This window comes from Pecten maximus, chromosome 16, assembly GCF_902652985.1.
Source record: "Pecten maximus chromosome 16, xPecMax1.1, whole genome shotgun sequence".
Taxonomy (NCBI): domain Eukaryota; kingdom Metazoa; phylum Mollusca; class Bivalvia; order Pectinida; family Pectinidae; genus Pecten; species Pecten maximus.
Window position 1 is genome coordinate 11698857 of NC_047030.1, and position 20457 is coordinate 11719313.

At 38.5% G+C, this 20457-nt stretch overlaps 1 protein-coding gene across 11 annotated transcripts in view; it reads left to right on the plus strand.

Annotated features, from left to right (window-relative positions):
• LOC117344478 (activated Cdc42 kinase-like) overlaps window positions 1–9506 on the plus strand; it is a 131763-nt gene extending 122257 nt beyond the window's left edge. For 10 of the 11 annotated variants that reach the window (XM_033907225.1, XM_033907228.1, XM_033907227.1 and 7 more), the window contains 2 exons: window positions 5361–5412; window positions 5918–9506. In XM_033907225.1, the coding sequence (XP_033763116.1) occupies window positions 5361–5412; window positions 5918–6133 (268 nt within the window). In that variant the 3' untranslated portion in view covers window positions 6134–9506. The remainder of the gene's footprint in view (window positions 1–5360; window positions 5413–5917) is intronic. The other variant, XR_004536197.1, reaches the window with a different exon arrangement.
• The last annotated feature ends 10951 nt before the right edge of the window (window positions 9507–20457 follow it).

Consider the following 20457-nt stretch of genomic DNA (forward strand, 5'->3'; position numbering starts at 1 on the left):
CTGACATACAGTTTCTCCCATGGAAGTTCTGATATACAGTTTCTCCCATGGAAGTTCTGACATACATTTTCTCCCATGGAAGTGCTAACATACAGTTTCTCCCATATAAGTGCTGACATACAGTTTCTCCCATGGAAGTTCTGACATACAGTTTCTCCCATGGAAGTGCTGACATACATTTTCTCCCATAGAAGTTCTGACATACAGTTCTCCCCATGGAAGTGCTGACATACAGTTTCTCCATAGAAGTTCTGACATACAGTTTCTCCCATGGAAGTGCTGAGATACAGTTTCTCCCCATGGAAGTGCTGACATACAGTTTCTCTCATGGAAGTGCTGAGATACAGTTTCTCCCCATGGAAGTGCTGACATACAGTTTCTCCCATGGAAGTACTGACATACAGTTTCTCTCATGGAAGTGCTGACATACAGTTTGTCGCATGGAAGTTCTGACATACAGTTTCTCCCATAGAAGTGCTAACATACAGTTTCTCCCATAGAAGTGCTGACATACAGTTTCTCCCATAGAAGTGCTGACATACAGTTTCTCCCATGGAAGTTCTGACATACAGTTTCTTCCATAGAAGTTCTGACATACAGTTCCTCCCATATAAGTGCTGACATACAGTTTGTCGCATGGAAGTGCTGACATACAGTTTCTCTCATAGAAGTGCTGACATACAGTTTCTCCCATAGAAGTTCTGACATATAGTTTCTCCCATAGAAGATCTGACATACAGTTTCTCCCATAGAAGTTCTGACATACAGTTTCTCCCATGGAAGTGCTGACATACAGTTTCTCCCATGGAAGTGCTAACATACAGTTTCTCCCATGGAAGTGCTAACATACAGTTTCTCCCATAGAAGTTCTGACATACAGTTTCTCGCATGGAAGTGCTAATATACAGTTTCTCCCATAGAAGTTCTGACATACAGTTTCTCCCATAGAAGTGCTGACATACAGTTTCTTCCATGGAAGTGCTAATATACAGTTTCTCCCCATGGAAGTGCTGACATACAGTTTCTCCCATAGAAGTTCTGACATACTGTTTCTTCCATGGAAGTGCTAATATACAGTTTCTCCCATGGAAGTGCTGACATACAGTTTCTCCCATAGAAGATCTGACATACAGTTTCTCGCATGGAAGTGCTAATATACAGTTTCTCCCATAGAAGTTCTGACATACAGTTTCTCCCATAGAAGTGCTGACATACAGTTTCTTCCATGGAAGTGCTAATATACAGTTTCTCCCATGGAAGTGCTGACATACAGTTTCTCCCATAGAAGTTCTGACATACAGTTTCTCCCCATGGAAGTGCTGACATACAGTTTCTCCCATAGAAGTTCTGACATACTGTTTCTTCCATGGAAGTGCTAATATACAGTTTCTCCCATGGAAGTGCTGACATACAGTTTCTCCCATAGAAGATCTGACATACAGTTTCTCCCATTGAAGATCTGACATACAGTTTCTCCCATGGAAGATCTGACATACAGTTTCTCCCATTGAAGATCTGACATACAGTTTCTCCCATGGAAGATCTGACATACAGTTTCTCTCATGGAAGATCTGACATACAGTTTCTCTCATGGAAGATCTGACATACAGTTTCTCCCATTGAAGATCTGACATACAGTTTCTCTCATGGAAGATCTGACATACAGTTTCTCTCATGGAAGATCTGACATACAGTTTCTCTCATGGAAGATCTGACATATCTCTCCTGTAGATCTAATATCTGCCTGAGTAATGTGCTGACGCCTCTGTCCTGATATTTATATTTTATTTCAAGCTTTATTTTACAACACTTTAATATCTAGTAAGTAACTGCATGCATATCCAGGTAGTAGTCTAATCCTGGTAAATTACATTGTTTCATCAGAGTTGTCAATTTGTACATCAAAATTTCATTAGATTGTTCAATTTAGACATCAAAATTTCATTAGGATATCCAAAATTTCATCAGAACCTTTGATTTGGACATTAAAAGAAAAAGATACATTTTGTTGTGGTATAAGAATGATTGGGAGAAATCATTGATAAATTGCAAATCAGCATTGAAATTATGACTTTATCCTATATAAGTTTGCTAGCTCCAATACAACCGCTTGATCATTTACAATTGTAGTTAAGTTTGCTTGCTTATGTGCTCTTGTAAGTATCTGTTGTTCATTTAATCTGGTGGGTAGGTTTGCTTGTTCATTTAATCTGGTGGGTAGGCTTGCTTGTTAGTCCCCTATCAGTGAAACTTTGGGAAGGACTATAGGTTTCCTCCCTGGCAGCCTGTCCACTAGTTTTCTGCACTTTTGTCAGCCATGCTTCAAGGTGAAGTTGGTATGTAACTTCAGTATGTGTAGCTTTTGGGTTTTGGGTCAAGGTCAAGGTCACTTGCTATTTTTAGCGGGGGCAGGTAGGGGACACATAATGCTTTAGTAATACCTAGTATACTTGTTCATTTTACACATGTGGGTAGGCTTGATTGCTTATTTGCACTTTGTGGTAAGTTTGCTTGATCAATTATACTTGTGGGTAGGGTTGCTCTGTAATACACTTGTGGGAATGTTTTCTCTCTCATACACTTGTAGGTATGTTTGCATATTCATTTACACTTGTGGGTAGCTTTTCTCCCCCAGAAACTTGTGGGAATGTTTTCTCTCTCATACACTTGTGGATAAGTTTGCTTTCTCATACACTTGTGGGTAGTTTTGCTTGTTCACACATGGGTTGGTATTCCTTATTTGGTAAGGTTATTCACAATTTTACACTGTTGTGTAGGTTTGCTCCCTACATACACTTGTTGGTAAGCTTATACACAGGTTCTTGTTGGGTCAGATTGTTGTACATTGTACAATTGGTTTTACACGTAGCTTTATCCTCTAGTTTGGATTCTTGCATATCTCACAGTGCTTATGAAAGTTGTCATAATAACGGGTAGAATTCCTCATAACCAGTAGGGGTATGGAAGTTCATCCTATAAATAGACCCTAGTTTCATCAATATCCTTAACTGAAGGAAATACCTAACTTTAAATTTTCCATTTGAAAACATTAACTTATTGGATTTTAGGAATAAATGTTAGGCCAAAAGATGAAAGACATATACATCTTCCAAAATCATTGTTTCACTAACTGATCTAACAGAACTTTTAAACATTGGACTTTATTAAAGGTTGATTTCTTTGTTCCCAGAATCTCATAAAAATGTTTCCAGAAAACTAAACCTTAACTTATTTTTGTGTGATACTTTTGCTGCTAAATGTTTTGCCTTATACAGCTCTAAAGAATCTTTAATAACCAGGGCAACTGATCCTAAATATCATCTTAAAAATATAAAAACATGTTGTTAAATGTTACAAACCAATCCCAATTTACAGACTACAGTGATAATAAGCTTTACAACCTCCAGGCTTATTGGTTTGATAATCGATTACCAAATATGAAAATGGTGATAACTCACTTGTACATAGTCTACTAGATACCCATAATACAACTAGTATGTAGTCTACAAAACACTATATATAGAACTACCGAAATCCCATACTCGATCCATATAGTCTGACCAAAATGACGTAATGTGTTGACCTTCACCTACATATTAAGGTTACTGTATGTTTTTTGTCTATTTGTTGATTGACTTATTAAGATTCAAGAAAGAAGACATCATCACAATGTCATGCTGATGGTTTTATGTGTCCTCTCTGTTGTCTTATCAGCTTTCTGCTAGTTATCTCCCCTGCCCACACTTCACAATTCAAGGCATCTTAATTCCAAACTATCATTTAATGTGTCCTGTTCGCTGTCTTACCAGCTTTATGCTAATTATCTCCCCTTCCCATGCTTAAAATTCAAGAGAAACAAATGAGACATCATTATTCCACACTATCATTTGATTTACCAGCTTTGCGCTAGTTATCTCCCCTTCCCACACGTGTACTCCTTTGTTATGATTCAGTGCATGCAGAGTCCACTTTCAGGGTCATCTGATCATGTTTGCCCTTCAAAGTGGATTATGTGTGTAGTGGATTTTTTTGTTTGAAGTATGGCAGTATTATTTATAACAAGGGGTAGTTCAGTATTACATTTACGACATACTTCCCATATCTGGTCAAGTTACATGTACTTTGTACTATCAGTACTCGCACAAGACTGATAGGTTGGCTGTTAAGGCGAGGTTTTTTTGTGTATCTGTAATATGTCGGAGAGATGTTTGTAGTAAGATAAATCACAATACCTAGTCACTAGAAACTTATTTCACCTTTGCACAGCATTCAGATAGAGAACTGGTGAAACAGTGTCTTGGGACACATATACTTTCATCATATAAATAAGGAATAGGTGGCCATATCTGAAAATATAATCGCTTGACATGAATACTGCTCATAAAGTTCAATGTAACAGGTCATTTTGGTCTGACAAAACCAGATAAATCTAGAAGGATAGAGACCCTGTAGTTAACGTCAAAATCTGTACTTCACCGTGTAGACGTCACTCCTCCTCCTCCTATCAAGTTTATAACTGTACACACTGTGTGATTTCATTAGCCGTACAGACTGGTCGGTTTCATGAGCTCTATTGGAGTACAAATTAATGATGTTGTGATTTATAATTATCATACTCAGACTTTTGTCAAATCATTCTCTCCTGTTTGGATTTGCAAACTGTCTATTTTTGTCTTCTTAATAAGTAGTAACTTCAAAACTTCCTCTATTCATCTAGATATATTTTTTTGTTTGTTTTTTTAATCTTGATCAGTAGTTTCATTAATACATGTATTGACAATTAGATTTACATAACAGTGAAATGATAATTGTATGGGTAGCATATTTACAATATGTAATTATTTATATATTATTCGATGGGAGGGTGTATGGATGAGTTAGGACGATTCCTGATTTGTTTAGGATATAACAGCAAGCAGAAGGGTTTGACTTGTGTTATGTAGGATGCAAAATGTAATCATTTGGGGTGAAATTCATCAGTTTGGGAAGAAAAATGCTTGTAAGGTTTTGAAAACCTCGAATTTCCTTTGTACAGCAAAAGATTTTGAACTCTTTGCCTGACAAAGGAAACAGATGATTTCAAACGCTCGCAGAGTTTTCAGTCGCTGATTTGTGTTAAAGATAAACATGTTTTCAAATTGTCAGACCCATCACATTTGTAGGATTGTTGCGAAATGGGGATTTATAGAATCTGCATTGACGCCATGCAAATATTTGCAGTTTTGTTCATGTTTTACTTGTGTATCACATTATCCTAGTTAATTAACCATCACGATTGAACCTAGAAGTAGAACATAATTAGTCACTGGAGAAAACCTAGCTGTTTGTAACATAGACCTGCTCTGCTTCCTTTACTACAGGGAGAAGAATTGCGAGGAAATAGACACCATGCAGAAAGTGTTTGGTAACGAGGTAAGTTGTCAAGTCTACTGGGTAATACTACTCTATTATCTAGCCTTTGGGAATGAGGTAATTTAACTTGTCAGGTCTATTTGATGACACTAGTTGGTAAGCATTTGGGAATGAGGTAACTTGTCAATGCTATTTGGTGACATTGGTGTAAGCATTTGGGAATGAGGTAATTTGTCAGTTCTATTTGGTGATACTAGTTCTGTTCTTCTCAAAGAAACTACTATACAAATGTGTCTTTTCCTTTTGCACATACCAACTCCTGGCAGCCCCTATGTGTATGAGTGGATTCACAAAGGAAGTTGTCATATTTAACCTTAACAGTATTACATTTCATCAAATTTTAATATTTTCTATATAATTCACAGCATCAAAGTACCAATTCTATTAAATGTAATAGTGCAAGTGATATAAAATTGAAAATTAAAAAAAAAACAATCATTTATATCATCACAATTCACGACAATGTTTATATTCCTTGGTAATGTAACACCGTTTGTGTTGACAGGTGACTGTCCAGGACTGTATGGCTGCCTTGGAGGAGACAAAGTGGGATGTCCAGCGTGCCATCAAGTATGTCAAACTTAAACAGCTACTCAGTGCACAGCTTGGTGACGTCCACTTGTGTAAGGAAGCACTGATGACCTGTGACTGGGACGTCCAGCGTGCGGCAAACTTCATGTTGTCCAGTCCACTCCCAAGTCCCGAGTGTGTGGACGTCTGATGCTGGTTATACAGGACTTCTGCCATTATATACCAGTAAAGAGGACAACTGTCAGGAACAACAAGAGATTTTTATACAGTGTAATATCTACACTGTCTCGTTGCTGACAGTTCTTATGGAATATCACAAAAAAAGCATAGAAAATTTTAACAAGGGGAGTAACTCTTGAATGTACTTAATTTGTGCCCTTGCAATCCAGAAGAGAAACCAGTGACAGCAAATTGAGCTTTAATTTGGACATGCAAGGGACATAACTCTTAAGTGTGATCCAGAAACCTTGACTCTATATGAGATTTTGATTGTGTTCTATTGCAAAGTGTTACATTTAATCACATAAAAAATTCATTGCAATTTTCATTGAAATATAAAATGAGAGAATTGTCTTTTCTATATAAACTCAGTGACCAAATGAATTCTCAGTCACATTTGTGGATGTGAAGAATTCTATTGTGCAGATAATCTGTGCCAGCATGTTGACTTTTCACTTCAATTGCTCATGGGTAAGTTCATCTTCAAAAACTACATTGGTATGTCTATGCAGGAGAATGCATACCCTGTTGGTGTTAAGCCTGGAGGAAATATGTAATATTCACCTGTAACTTATTTAGGGGTGAAAGGTCAGTGTGCTAGTCTTGTCCGACGATGCTATTGGAGCCTTGATTTTCTACGTGTAATCTTTACAGTTGGCGACATGGGATCCAGAACTGCGGAGGTTAAAAAATGTTTTAAGCTGCGTTGGAAGGAGTGACCATGATGCAATGTGAAATATTTCCTTTCTTTCCCGGAGATGAATTTTCTTGTGTTTAAATCTCTCAACCATTGTGAATTTTGTTGGTGTGATGACCAAATTTGACTTTAGTTTGTTGAATTAATCAGTATTCAGATACTAAGTGTAAAGTCACCTTTAATACAACGCTCAATACTTCATTGTAATGTGTATATTTTTAAAGGAGTATGGTAATTTGTTAACAGTTGTGAATAGATCTGAGTGAAAGGATTTGCTGGGAATGTCCAGAAATAACTAATGGTCCTGCTGTCCATTTATGTATACATACTTAATTTCTGCGAGATTGAAGAAAAAAACAAGTTATGTATTCCTTGTTTATGCGAGATTGGAGAAAAAAACAAGTTATGTATTCCTTGTTTAAATGTTCATAGAGTATTTAAACTGGCAGTCGATTCATGTCACTCGTTAATGCATGAAGATATATACATTACTGGTTTATACAGAGTAATTTCATTTTGGGGTATAGAAGATCTATCAGAAGCCACCTTTTAGCTTACAGTTATGTTGCTTTCATTTGTTTGAAGGTTAAAAGTCTAGTGCTAGTGATCTGGTTTGTACAGTATAGATATACCTGCTTTAGTTTTATGTTACTGGTTTGATTATTGATAACTTAATTATCATTTAGATGCATAAAAATGTACCACTGCACACCAATACAATCATATTGGCAAATCCCATCAAAGTCTCAAGTTTTAAACAATTTTAAAATAATTATTTTTTTATTTTTCATTATGGTAAAGATAATGGTATTACTTTAGTTTAGTTTAAAAAACGAAAATTACAATTAAGGCAGTAAGCACTACTTGTTGTATGTGCTAGGACAGGGATTCAACCAAAGTCCAAGATTTTTTATTTAAAAGCATTACCGAAGTTTTGTTTTATCAATAATGCTTTCTGATATATAAAACTTTAATTTTTGTTAAGCCTTGTTTTTGTATCAATGAGTTTATAGTAATACAAGGATAACTTGGTTTTAAGCTCATTCTTCATGTACTGTGAAAATATTAAGATTTTTTCTCCATGCTAACTGGAGTAACAGTAGCTTGTTAGGCAAATATTTTACCAGGTACTATATGAAAGAAAATATCGTCAAAAAATTGTAAAATAAGGGAACAAGTTTTAGTTGAGAGTTGATTAAAATGACAAAAAATATGTAACCCAAGAAATAAATTGTTTTCTTGTGTGACAAAAACCACCTAGATTGTGACATACACAAGTATATATATATATATATATATATAAACATTATATAAAAGAGAATTTGAGATGTGTTTAAGTATGATCCCTACGGACAAAGTAATACATAAAGAAAAACTTGACAACACATCGTTAGCACTTTCCTCACATCTTGAGAGATGGGACAAAAGGGATAAATACATGTTGTCTAGTTTTTCTTTTTCTTTATATATACATTATATATATACATGTACATGTAATAGTACCCTTCTGGCTTGGCAGGTCATGTGTCGGATACAAAAAAAAAAGAAATAAATAGATAAAAGTTTTGTTTAAAAAAGAAATTTGATAGAAGTCATGTAATCGTATAAGGATACTTAATAGTATAATTATCTGGTACTTATGGATGTAAAATATACAGTAGTACAAAATATTACTATTGACTTATGAAAGCACAAATATCTTGTTTTCTTTTGCAGAAATTATATTTATTTATATAAAAGCATAATACCATTTATAATATGTGTACTGAATGTATATTTTGTTGTTAATTTCAATATATATCATACACCATGCAATGTATATGAAACAGGAATACAAATTTAAGAGAGAAAAAAATCTTTAGTGTAAAAGTTTAGATACAAGTCGTGTAGTTAAGCTCTAGAGCTGTACATTAATGTCAACTGCAGCTTTTAAGTTCAATGCCGAGACTTTTTGTTTATTACAAATTTCGCTTTTTTCGATGTAATAAATCTAGGAAGTTCACGCTTAGTACTTACGATCCCGAAGTCTTCCTTACTCTACAGAATATAAGAGTTATTTGTAATGGGGGAAATCAATGAAACAGCCATAATGCAAACTAATAAACTGTTGTGATTTCCATGGTATCCTGTTAAAGTGCTTTATTGAGAACCAGGTGTTTTCCTGATTTGAAAATTCTCATTTACTTTACTTAACCTATAAAATAGTAATCACAACCTCATATTCAGTGCAATATCAAATGATTAAATGTTATGATCATTATTATAATTAATATAAATCAACACAAAAAATATATATAACATTATGGTATACAGTAGTATAAGTATATATTTAAGCAGAGTACTCAAACAAGGTTGACATATTTTTTTCTCGCTTTGGGAAATAGATGTGGCAGTGTTGTTTGTGAGTGGCTTTATTTTGTTTATTTGACAGTGATCACGCCGTGCATTATAAATGACAAGGATCTTTTAGAATATGCAAGCTGATGTTGTGCCATACTATTTAAGACTAGGCGGTGGCTAAGTAAGCCGACTGCCCTTCACATATGCCAATTCTGTCATCCTATGCGTTTTATATATTATGTGTTAGGTAGCATTTACTTTCTCATACAAAAACTTCTCTTCCATTAAAATGTTTCAGTTTATGTTATTCACTGTCTTGTGTTTTCTATTGAAACAATTTTTAATTGGCTTAGTTTTGTTAATTTCCTACAAAAACGATGGAAAACATATTGAAATTATCTTAATTCAGGAATTGATTTTGATATAATACTGACACAAAGACTGGATCATGTGAAGTGCCAACCTCACCAGGAAAATGATCCAAAATGTGGATTAGGAGTCATCTGCTCAGACCGAGGCTGTAGTTGGTAAGTCTGACTGCTCAGACCGAGGCTGTAGTTGGTAAGTCTGACTGCTCAGACCGAGGCTGTAGTTGGTAAGTCTGACTGCTCAGACCGAGGCTGTAGTTGGTAAGTCTGACTGCTCAGACCGAGGCTGTAGTTGGTAAGTCTGTCTGCTCAGACCGAGGCTGTAGTTGGTAAGTCTGTCTGCTCAGACCGAGGCTGTAGGTGTTAAGTCTGTCTGCTCAGACCGAGGCTGTAGGTGGTAAGTCTGTCTGCTCAGACCGAGGCTGTAGGTGGTAAGTCTGACTGCTCAGACCGAGGCTGTAGGTGTTAAGTCTGTCTGCTCAGACCGAGGCTGTAGGTGGTAAGTCTGGCTGCTCAGACCGAGGCTGTAGGTGGTAAGTCTGACTGCTCAGACCGAGGCTGTAGGTGGTAAGTCTGTCTGCTCAGACCGAGGCTGTAGTTGGTAAGTCTGTCTACTCAGACCGAGGCTGTGGGTGAATCGTCTGTCTGCTCAGACCGAGGCTGTAGGTGGTAAGTCTGTCTGCTCAGACCGAGGCTGTGGGTGAATCGTCTGTCTGCTCAGACCGAGTCTGTAGTTGGTAAGTCTGTCTGCTCAGACCGAGGCTGTAGGTGGTAAGTCTGTCTGCTCAGACCGAGGCTGTAGTTGGTAAGTCTGTCTGCTCAGACCGAGGCTGTAGGTGGTAAGTCTGTCTGCTCAGACCGAGGCTGTAGGTGGTAAGTCTGTCTGCTCAGACCCAGGTTGTGGGTGGAGAGTCGTCTGCTCAGACCCAGGTTGTGGGTGGAGAGTCATCTGCTCAGACCCAGGTTGTGGGTGGAGAGTCGTCTGCTCAGACCCAGGTTGTGGGTGCAGAGTCATCTGCTCAGATCTAGGCTGTAGGTGGAGACTTGGTCTGTTCATATCAAGGCTGTGGGGGGTAAGTCCGTCTGCTCAGATCCTGGCTGTTTTTTGGACAGTCATCTGCTCAGATCCTGGCTGTTTTTTGGAGAGTCATCTACTCAGATCTAAGCTGTGGTGGAGAGTCATCTACTCAGATCTAAGCTGTGGTGGAGAGTCATCTACTCAAATCTAAGCTGTGGTGGAGAGTCATCTACTCGGATCTAAGCTGTGGTGGAGAGTCATCTACTCGGATCTAAGCTGTGGTGGAGAGTCATCTACTCGGATCCAGGCTGCTGATGAAGAGTCGGTCTGCTCATTTCAAGGATGTGGGTGGAGAGTCGTCTCTCAGATTCAGGCTGTCATTTGAAAGACGTTTGCTCATATACATACTGTCGTTTGAAAGACCCGCTTGTCTTTTGATTAAAGTTTTGATATGTATGTAAAACCTTCAGTTGAAATGAATGAATACACACCTGTGTTCTACAAAGATGTATAGATATGGTCGATCAGGCCGTTCAGGCCGGGATGGTCATGATGTGGTCTGTATGGATGGAGGTGCCGTTATGGTGGAGCTGGTCACTACACTTCTGACATAAAGCCAACATCGCCTTATCATCTACAACAAACAGTAAATTACCTAGTAGTAAAGCTTGTCTCAATTCCACGTGGAGTGCTTAACTTCAAATGTAATAGTGTACTTTATTTTGAAAGTAAAATAGAATGACGTAGTCACAGATATGTACAACTTTCACCATCTTGGCTAACCAAGGAATATTTCCCACCTACTCTCTAAGTCTTCATCAGAACAGCAGAAGATAGCGAAGATCTTTGCCAAGCCATCATCAGAATATCAATATCCGAACTTAAATCACGAATACAAGGACAAAAAGCAAACTTGATGTTAATATAAATACACACACAAGGAATTTAAAGTTGGTACAAATGTAAACCTCAAAGTCAATCCACAAGATTTACATGAGAGTATGTAAACGAAACTGTAAAATCTAACTCTATAGAACGTTGGCGAAATAAGAATAAGTATAGATTCACATGGAGACCCCTGACAAAGATATTAATAAAACCATATACGATATGTTCTGTAAAGCGTCTTGGCTTTTTAGGACAAGGCCATATAACTTAGGACAAGGTCATATAACTTAGGACAAGGCCATATAACTTAGGACAAGGCCATATAACTTAGGACAAGGCCATATAACTTAGGACAAGGCCATATAACTTAGGACAAGGCCATATAACTTAGGACAAGGCCATATAACTTGGGACAAGGCCATATAACTTGGGACAAGGCCATATAACTTGGGACAAGGCCATATAACTTGGGACAACGCCATATAACTTAGGACAAGGCCATATAACTTAGGACAAGGCCATATAACTTGGGACAAGGCCATATAGCTTAGGACAAGGCCATATAACTTGGGACAAGGCCATATAACTTAGGACAAGGCCATATAACTTAGGACAAGGCCATATAACTTGGGACAAGGCCATATAGCTTAGGACAAGGCCATATAACTTGGGACAAGGCCATATAACTTAGGACAAGGCCATATAACTTAGGACAAGGCCATAGAACTTGGACAAGGCATATAACTTAGGACAAGGCCATATAGCTTAGGACAAGGCCATATAACTTAGGACAAGGCCATATAACTTGGGACAAGGCCATATAGCTTAGGACAAGGCCATATCACTTGGGACAAGGCCATATAGCTTAGGACAAGGCCATATAACTTAGGACAAGGCCATATCACTTGGGACAAGGCCATATAGCTTAGGACAAGGCCATATAACTTAGGACAAGGCCATATAACTTGGGACAAGGCCATATAACTTAGGACAAGGCCATATAACTTGGGACAAGGCCATATAACTTAGGACAAGGCCATATAACTTGGGACAAGGCCATATAAGTCCCAAGGCCATATAACTTAGGACAAGGCCATATAACTTAGGACAAGGCCATATAACTTAGGACAAGGCCATATAACTTAGGACAAGGCCATATAACTTAGGACAAGGCCATATAACTTGGGACAAGGCCATATAACTTAGGACAAGGCCATATAACTTGGGACAAGGCCATATAACTTAGGACAAGGCCATATAGCTTAGGACAAGGCCATATAACTTGGGACAAGGCCATATAACTTAGGACAAGGCCATATAGCTTAGGACAAGGCCATATAACTTGGGACAAGGCCATATAACTTAGGACAAGGCCATATAGCTTAGGACAAGGCCATATAACTTGGGACAAGGCCATATAACTTAGGACAAGGCCATATAGCTTAGGACAAGGCCATATAACTTGGGACAAGGCCATATAACTTAGGACAAGGTCATATAACTTAGGACAAGGCCATATAACTTTCTTATGGTCTTCATCAATCTGAATCTTAAAACTCCAACATCTGTGATAGTTAAACACCATACATATTGAGGAGGCAGGTATGTCACTATCTGGAAATGGAACCAAACACAACCAAGCTTTTGTCAACTACCAGGAATCGCATTCCATCTTGGTCTCGGTCGTATGTCACACAGGGACTTGATAATTTGTTACAGTCTACATGTATTTAACCTTCCCTAGTGTGTATAGCACATTTTGAGACATAATTGGGGGATAGATTAAAATTCGGTAAAAATGACACCCCCGGTGTTCATATATCCAGCCCCCCAAAACGTCTCAAAATGTGCTATACACACCAGGGAAGGTCCAAATACACATAGACTGTAACACATTCTCAAGTCCCTGTGGTATGTCACACGAACTAGCTTGGTATAGTTCACAGCAATACAATTATATTGCTGTTCGTCTTTCTTGGAAAAGAAAGTTCTCGACAAGAGAAGAGACGTTTTCAGGAGCGGACATTTATGTCTGTTTACCCTACGACTCATAGCCTGTGATAAGTGTGGGTATTAACAGCATATTTGCCATGTACTCATGTGATATTCTTTAAATATTGGATTTTATGGTCATATCGGCGTTTTGGGATGTAAATTCTGATAAAAGTAGGTAGAGAACCATTAATTTGAAAACTGGCGGTACTCTAACTAGCCCAGTCCAGGTACATTCCTCCCATCCTTCAACAAAGTCTTCGATCCCGAAGACATACACGAGACCCTATTCCACCTCCCGTGGGCATTTGTTGGGGGCCACATGTAAAGGGGGAAAAAAACAACGAGCCCTCTACCTGTCTATCGCCGCTATAAAAGTCTAGTCATCATCATCATCATCAAACTTTATTTCCTCCCAAAGGAGATAAGTGGAATACAACAAAATCGACAGAAAAAAAAAGTAATATCAAAATAAGTGAAGAGTTCATTTAGCGCGCTTTCCATGAGTAGCTACTATGTAGCTTACTCACTATCGCGTACTTGCATCATAATCAGGGCGAGAATAAGCGCGTGACGCTAACAACGAATCGAGCCGCCTTCATAAGGAAGCGATTCCTGCAAATATCATCATCAAATGGAATGTTCTTACTAGCGCCTAGTAGGACTTGAACAAATGATGCGTTGTTCTCGCATGTCACGATGTTGAAAACACGTGGGCCAAAATCGTTCAGAATATCTTGTAGGAAACGTTCACGTGATTCCCTGAAGTGGGGGCAGATGGAGCTGCTATGCACGATGACATCGCTGAAGGGCTGGTTGCACAAGACACACACTGCAATAACATGGCTTGAGGTCAATGTTGCACATAACGATTGAATTATCTGGGTGTCTGGTAGAGATTCCGCGACTTGCCACATAACGTAAGGTCCATATGAGCAGTGGCACGCACGAAACAATTCAAAATCGCGATCAGATGCCATGCGATCCTGTAAGGCTTTGTTTTCGGTACTAGATATAGCCGCCTTTACTAGACGTTTCCATTGCCGTTTCGGAGGAAAGACGTAGGTTTGAGTATATGTAACAAGGTACGGAAATAGTTTATATCTCTGGAGCACATTGGTTATATCTGGGAAGTACCCGTTGGCGCGAGGGCATCCAGGTTTGAAGGCATGCGCACTCAGAAACGAATATAGTCGCGCTAAGAAAATCCTTTTAACCAGAAAAGAGCAGTCAAGGGAGATAACTTTCTGTAAGAAGCACAGCTTTCTCCTGTCAATTTCCGCAGATATTCTAAATAAACCAAGCATTGGTTCTACCATATCCGATCTGGCCCGCCGATGAACACAGAGAATAAGTTTGGCAGCGTAGTGCTGGAAGCGTGTTAGCTTGGTAATATCACTTACGGTAAGGTTTAACCAATGTTCACATCCGTAAAGAATAGACGGCAAAACGACTTTCTTATATAAGCTGGCCTTGATAAGAGGATTAATGGCGGTAGATGGGCAAATGCCAATTATCGAGTGGAGTGTTCTTCTTCCTTTGTCACACGCAGTTTGTACTCTTTCCATGTTGGACATCGTAGATGAGATTATTGTCCCAAGGTGAACCTGGGATACAGCTGTCTCTATTCTGTCAGAACCAAGCCTCCAGGCAAAGTTCGGGCGGATCGGAATAAAGTTACCAACTACAACAATTTTACATTTCGAGTTATTAAATTCGAATTTCCTCTTTTCACTATAAGTCTGACATATATCCAGGAGTCTTTGAAGAGCTAGAGGTGACGTACTTATCAACGTAATGTCGTCGGCAAGAGTCGGATTACCAGTATTGAGAATCGCAACATTCGCACCGTTTTGACTATTTTCTAGAAGATCAAGAAGATTGTCTATGAATGACTGGTATAAAAACGTAGATAATACACCGCCTTGCCTAACACCAGATCCAACATAAAACCACTGTGACGTCATGCCATGCCACGTCACAGCACTCATCATGTCCGTGTAGGAGTCTCGTATGGTGTTAAAGAGATTACCAGTGATTCCGAGAACGTGAATTTTGTGGAGAAGTCCAGCGTGCCAAACAGTGTCAAAAGCCTTTTTGATATCCAAAAATGCTATAAAAACTTTACTATTCAGTTCAAGATTATGATGGATAGTTTCTTGCAGGGCATATGTGGCAGATGAACATCCTAGGGATTTTCTGAAGCCGTTTTGTTGTGCGTTCGGAAATACGGTATCTGAAGTGACTAATGAATCCTGTATGCGAACACTGATGACTTTTTCAAATAGCTTATAGATGCAACAAAGAAGGGAAATGGGCCTATAACTTGCCGGATCACCACGGGACTTAGTACCACCTTTAAATATTGGAAGAATAATGGCCTTTTTCCAGATAGTTGGGACGTGTTCTAACTCCATGCACTTTGTGAAAAGCTTCAGTATACACAGTATTAGAGTTCGGCCTCCATACCTTAAATGTTCATTCTGTAAACTGTCTACACCCGGGGCTTTTCCTAGCTTTAGACTTCTAATTGTCCGTTCGATTTCAGAAAACACTGGTTTTCTGTTCAGTTCTTCTGTATCAAGAACATCAGTAGGACCGTCTGATATTTCAACCTCAATCGGAACCGCTCGTTTTGAATTAGCCATGTAAATTGTTTGAAAATATTTACCGAAAGCCTCCGTTATCTCAACTGGAGACCTTAAAGTTTCATTACCCACTTTTAACGGTGAATAATTACAACGAGTGGGGCCTTTAAATTGCTTCAGAGCCCGCCAGAATATTTTACTGTCACAATCCGCAGCATCATTCAAATTTTGCTGCAGGGAACGTAAATATTCGTCATACGCAGAGCACTGGACATTCTTGAAAGCGCGTTTTGCGTTTTTGTACAGTCGGTAAGATGAATGTTCAAACCCACGCGGTTTCCCGTCAACGATCCACCCATTTCGCCTGTCACGAGCAGTCTTATGAGCTGCCTTCACATCATTATTCCAATAAGGTTTCAAACGAGGGTTATATCGCGATACTGGGATACAAGACTGTGCACAGGTAATTAGAGTATCCGTAACGATCTCATTGAATAGATCGATGTCTGCTGGGCCCTTAATATCAAATTCGGTGTATTGTACCAAAACACTGTCAACCGCCAACTGGTATTGTATCAGATGGTCAACATTACACGATTTCCATTTCAGATGGACTGATGGTTTGAGACATGAGGAGTGTACTATGGGTGGCGATCTTAAGGAACATTCCAATACTGCATGGTCAGATGCTATATCTGTGTCAGGAGTGGAAAAAACTCTTGCTGATTCAACACAATCGGTCATAGTGTCTTTCGTCAGAATGTAGTCAATGGTAGTTTCAGTTGGGGTGAAGGTGTGAGAGAGACCATCGCACACATTTGATTTATTAATGGCGATAAGATTATTGGAAGAGATAAGTTCATAAAAGTCTAGTACAGTTCCGTTATATGATATTACCGTGTAGCCGCTTATTTTCGCGGGGATTATAGTTTCGCTATTTCGGTAGTCATTGAGGTAGTCGCAAAAATGCGATCAATGAAATAATAAGGCACCAGTGAATATCATCCGAGAAACTAAATTGCGGATAAGACTGTCGTTAAGCTGTGCTGTCATTAGCCGATTCGGCCGTCTTTAATCATCCTAGTAAGTTTTGTCGACAATTCTGTTGTGATATACTGTACCAGAGACCTATTAAATATATTATAGGTCTCTGACTGTACCAACAATTATGTGTTAAACAATTGGTAATTTGACATCAGGAGCAATATTTGCGCAAATTAGATATCTCATGACTAAATCAAACTTTTTCAATCAATTCGAAAAAAATTAATCTTTTGTTTTTTAAAAATGAAAATCACGGAAATTTTTACCCGCAAAAATGACCGGCTATGCGGGATTATCACTGTTAAGCTAACAATATATACATTGTATCTTGAATAATATGAATTTATAAGTACTAGTAATTCATATCTTTTCTATATTGTATGATGATCGGTCATATAACAAACCTCTTCTTGCTCCGTTGACCCTTATGCTTAGGTTGCATAACACACGAGAACGCGAAAACATGTGACTCTAACCGGCCACCGTAATTTTGAAACATATCTTTCAATGAACAATAAGATACAAAAGAATATGATTATAACACACGAAAATTCTCAAAACAGTTCTTAGTTAAAATGAATTGGCGACATACCGTCAGTTTGTCCGCAGAGTGGACACAATAAAATGGCAGGAACTGCACTGCAAAACTTGCAAATCCTGTCTGCATATGTTGCTATGGAAACTGCTTTCGCACATCCTGGATGTAGTCTGCGATGACAGGCCTTGCACAACACCAAAACTGTGGGGAAATGGGAAGCAAAACAAAAAAACATGACATAATAAACTTGTTGTACTGAAAACTGATTTAGAATATTGCATTAAAATTAGTTTAGGGCAGTAGCCGTTATTTTCCGATGACGGAAATATGTAAACAACGCTTTCCAATAAATCGGACCATTGAATGAATCTCCCGTGTCCGTGTTGGGCTAACCGTTTTTAAGCATACAATACTCGCCATTTGTTATTGATAATTACTGAGACCACAACAAGGGTAATTATCAGTATGTCACCCTGTGTAACAGAATATGATAATAGGAATAGTTATGTCGCCGCGAAAGAACGATGGCCGTCGAATTAATCCTCGCTCGTTCTCCATTGGACGATATAGCATGAACCTTCGTGTGGACACAGAACGAAGATTATCGTTATTTCGCATCGTTCTCAGGAAAATTATCAGTATTTCGTCCTGCGGTCGACAAAACCAATATCACAGTGATATTTCACAGTGAAATAACGATGGTTAGCGGACGGAATAACTTCAAGGTAGAATTTTTCCGTTGTTTCGCATTTTCTTCTTCTTCTTCTTATTATTCGTTCTGTCTCTGCGAAGGGGACTAGATTCTACAGTATGTTCTTCGGGAGAACTAATGAAATGGCACAGATCTGCCACCATATGTTTGAATGATTCTTGAGTTTCCGACTGTTAACAATTTCTAAAAAAAAAATGACTTAAACTTACAAGATCCTAGTTTTGAGGAAGAACATTAACTGAATCGGGACCAAAATATACGCATCGTGCGAATACTTACCGTGAAACATTTACATGGAATATTTTTATGAATGCCTACGATGTTCGGAGTATTCCGTAAATGTTTTATAACAAACCACAAACCTGGTACAAAACTTCCTTGCTTCCTCATAAAAAGAAACCTACTGGGCCTAGTCTAATATACGAATTAGATTTGGCTGACAACTACAAATCTACGTTTGTTTAATGGATGTGCGAATATTTTCTGATAATGTGTTCAAAACTCGATCAGTTAAACTTACCTGTTCCACAACTGATGATGGAAACGTTGGGAAAATAGTTCAAACACCTGCCGCACGTTAAAGTCACGGGACCGGAAATTGATGTCATCATGGAAAAGCCTGCTGATGCTGCTGAAAGGTCACTGCGTGTGTGCGCGTCATTGTTGACGTCATCATGACCAGGGTGCGTGACATTTAGCGTATTATTAGTCCCGGCGATCAACAATTGTTGTGAAAACTAGAGCATTCTAAATCATTACGCGGTATAATTTCATCATTTCTCTGCTATAAAAAGGTGGATAGTGGAGTTAAGAAAATTGCATACATTAACCAGGTCACCGCACTCGACAGCATAGATCCATCAAATTCTCCTCGATAGTCTGAAGGGTTTTCGCTATCTAACCGCGATGGATAGGTGGTCACCTTCTCACTCATTCACTCGCTCCCTCGAAAAAAACCCTTGTCGGTTACAAATAAGGGTAACTCTCATGGCCGGTGTCTTCACGCTTTAATGCGCATCCGTTTAAAATGTAAATTGTGAAAAGTGAAAAGTACATTGTATATTGTGAAGGTGCTTTTGGGGCTTGGTTAATTTGGATTGTTAAAATTAATGACACGCCTCAGTATTGAAATCTAGCCAGTCCCCGCCCCCACTATACACACCCAAATACACATAGGCTGTAACGAATTCTCAGGTCCCTGTGATAAACACTAGTGTAGGTCCAAATATAAAAAGTATGTAACAAATTATCATATCCCTGTGATAAACACTAGTGTAGGTCCAAATATACATAGACTGTAACGAATTATCATATTGATCCCTGTGATAAACACTAGTGTAGGTCCAAATACACATAGGCTGTAACGAATTCTCAGGTCCCTGTGATAAACACTAGTGTAGGTCCAAATGTCCCTGTGGTTATGAGGCTTCCTTCCTCAGGATTAGTTCGGTCACACTGTTTAAATCAGAGTTAAATATGGAAGCCTCACTGCAGTCAGCATGAGTTACATCGGAGAAGGCATGTCCTTAAATATTTGTATACCTGTAATGGCACATTTTCAGTAGAAAATGTACGTATTGTGGTAAAAAGTTAAGGATATAGACAATCATTTGAATATTTACTTTGTACCAGAAAATTGGAATTAACTTCGGCGGTGTTTAAGATCAGTAAACTACATTTAAGGGGTATTTAAGACCAGTAAAATTCCCAATGAGATGGCGATGTCGGCCATGAAATTTTGGGGACTCCTTATTTTTCATCCACTTACATCTCGCCCCGACACTCTTTTTTGTAAGCTTTTGCATTTTTTTTTATACGACACGGCGACAGTTAAAGTCATTTCGGATTTTCTCGTCCGGCAGTCGACATCCGTCGCGGATATACATGTTATGATGTAAGGAGGAAGTAATTGAGTATCGGATAAGCAGACATTATGTTGGAGACGCTTGTACATTTTTGATATAGGGAAATTGAAATGATTTATCGTATAGTGGTAAGTTATTCTCTTCTGTAAGAAAAGATTGAGGTAATCGGTTTATTTTGAAGAACCTGCAGGACCCATCGGATATAGTACCGTAAATGATTCAAATATAAAATCAGCAATATGGGT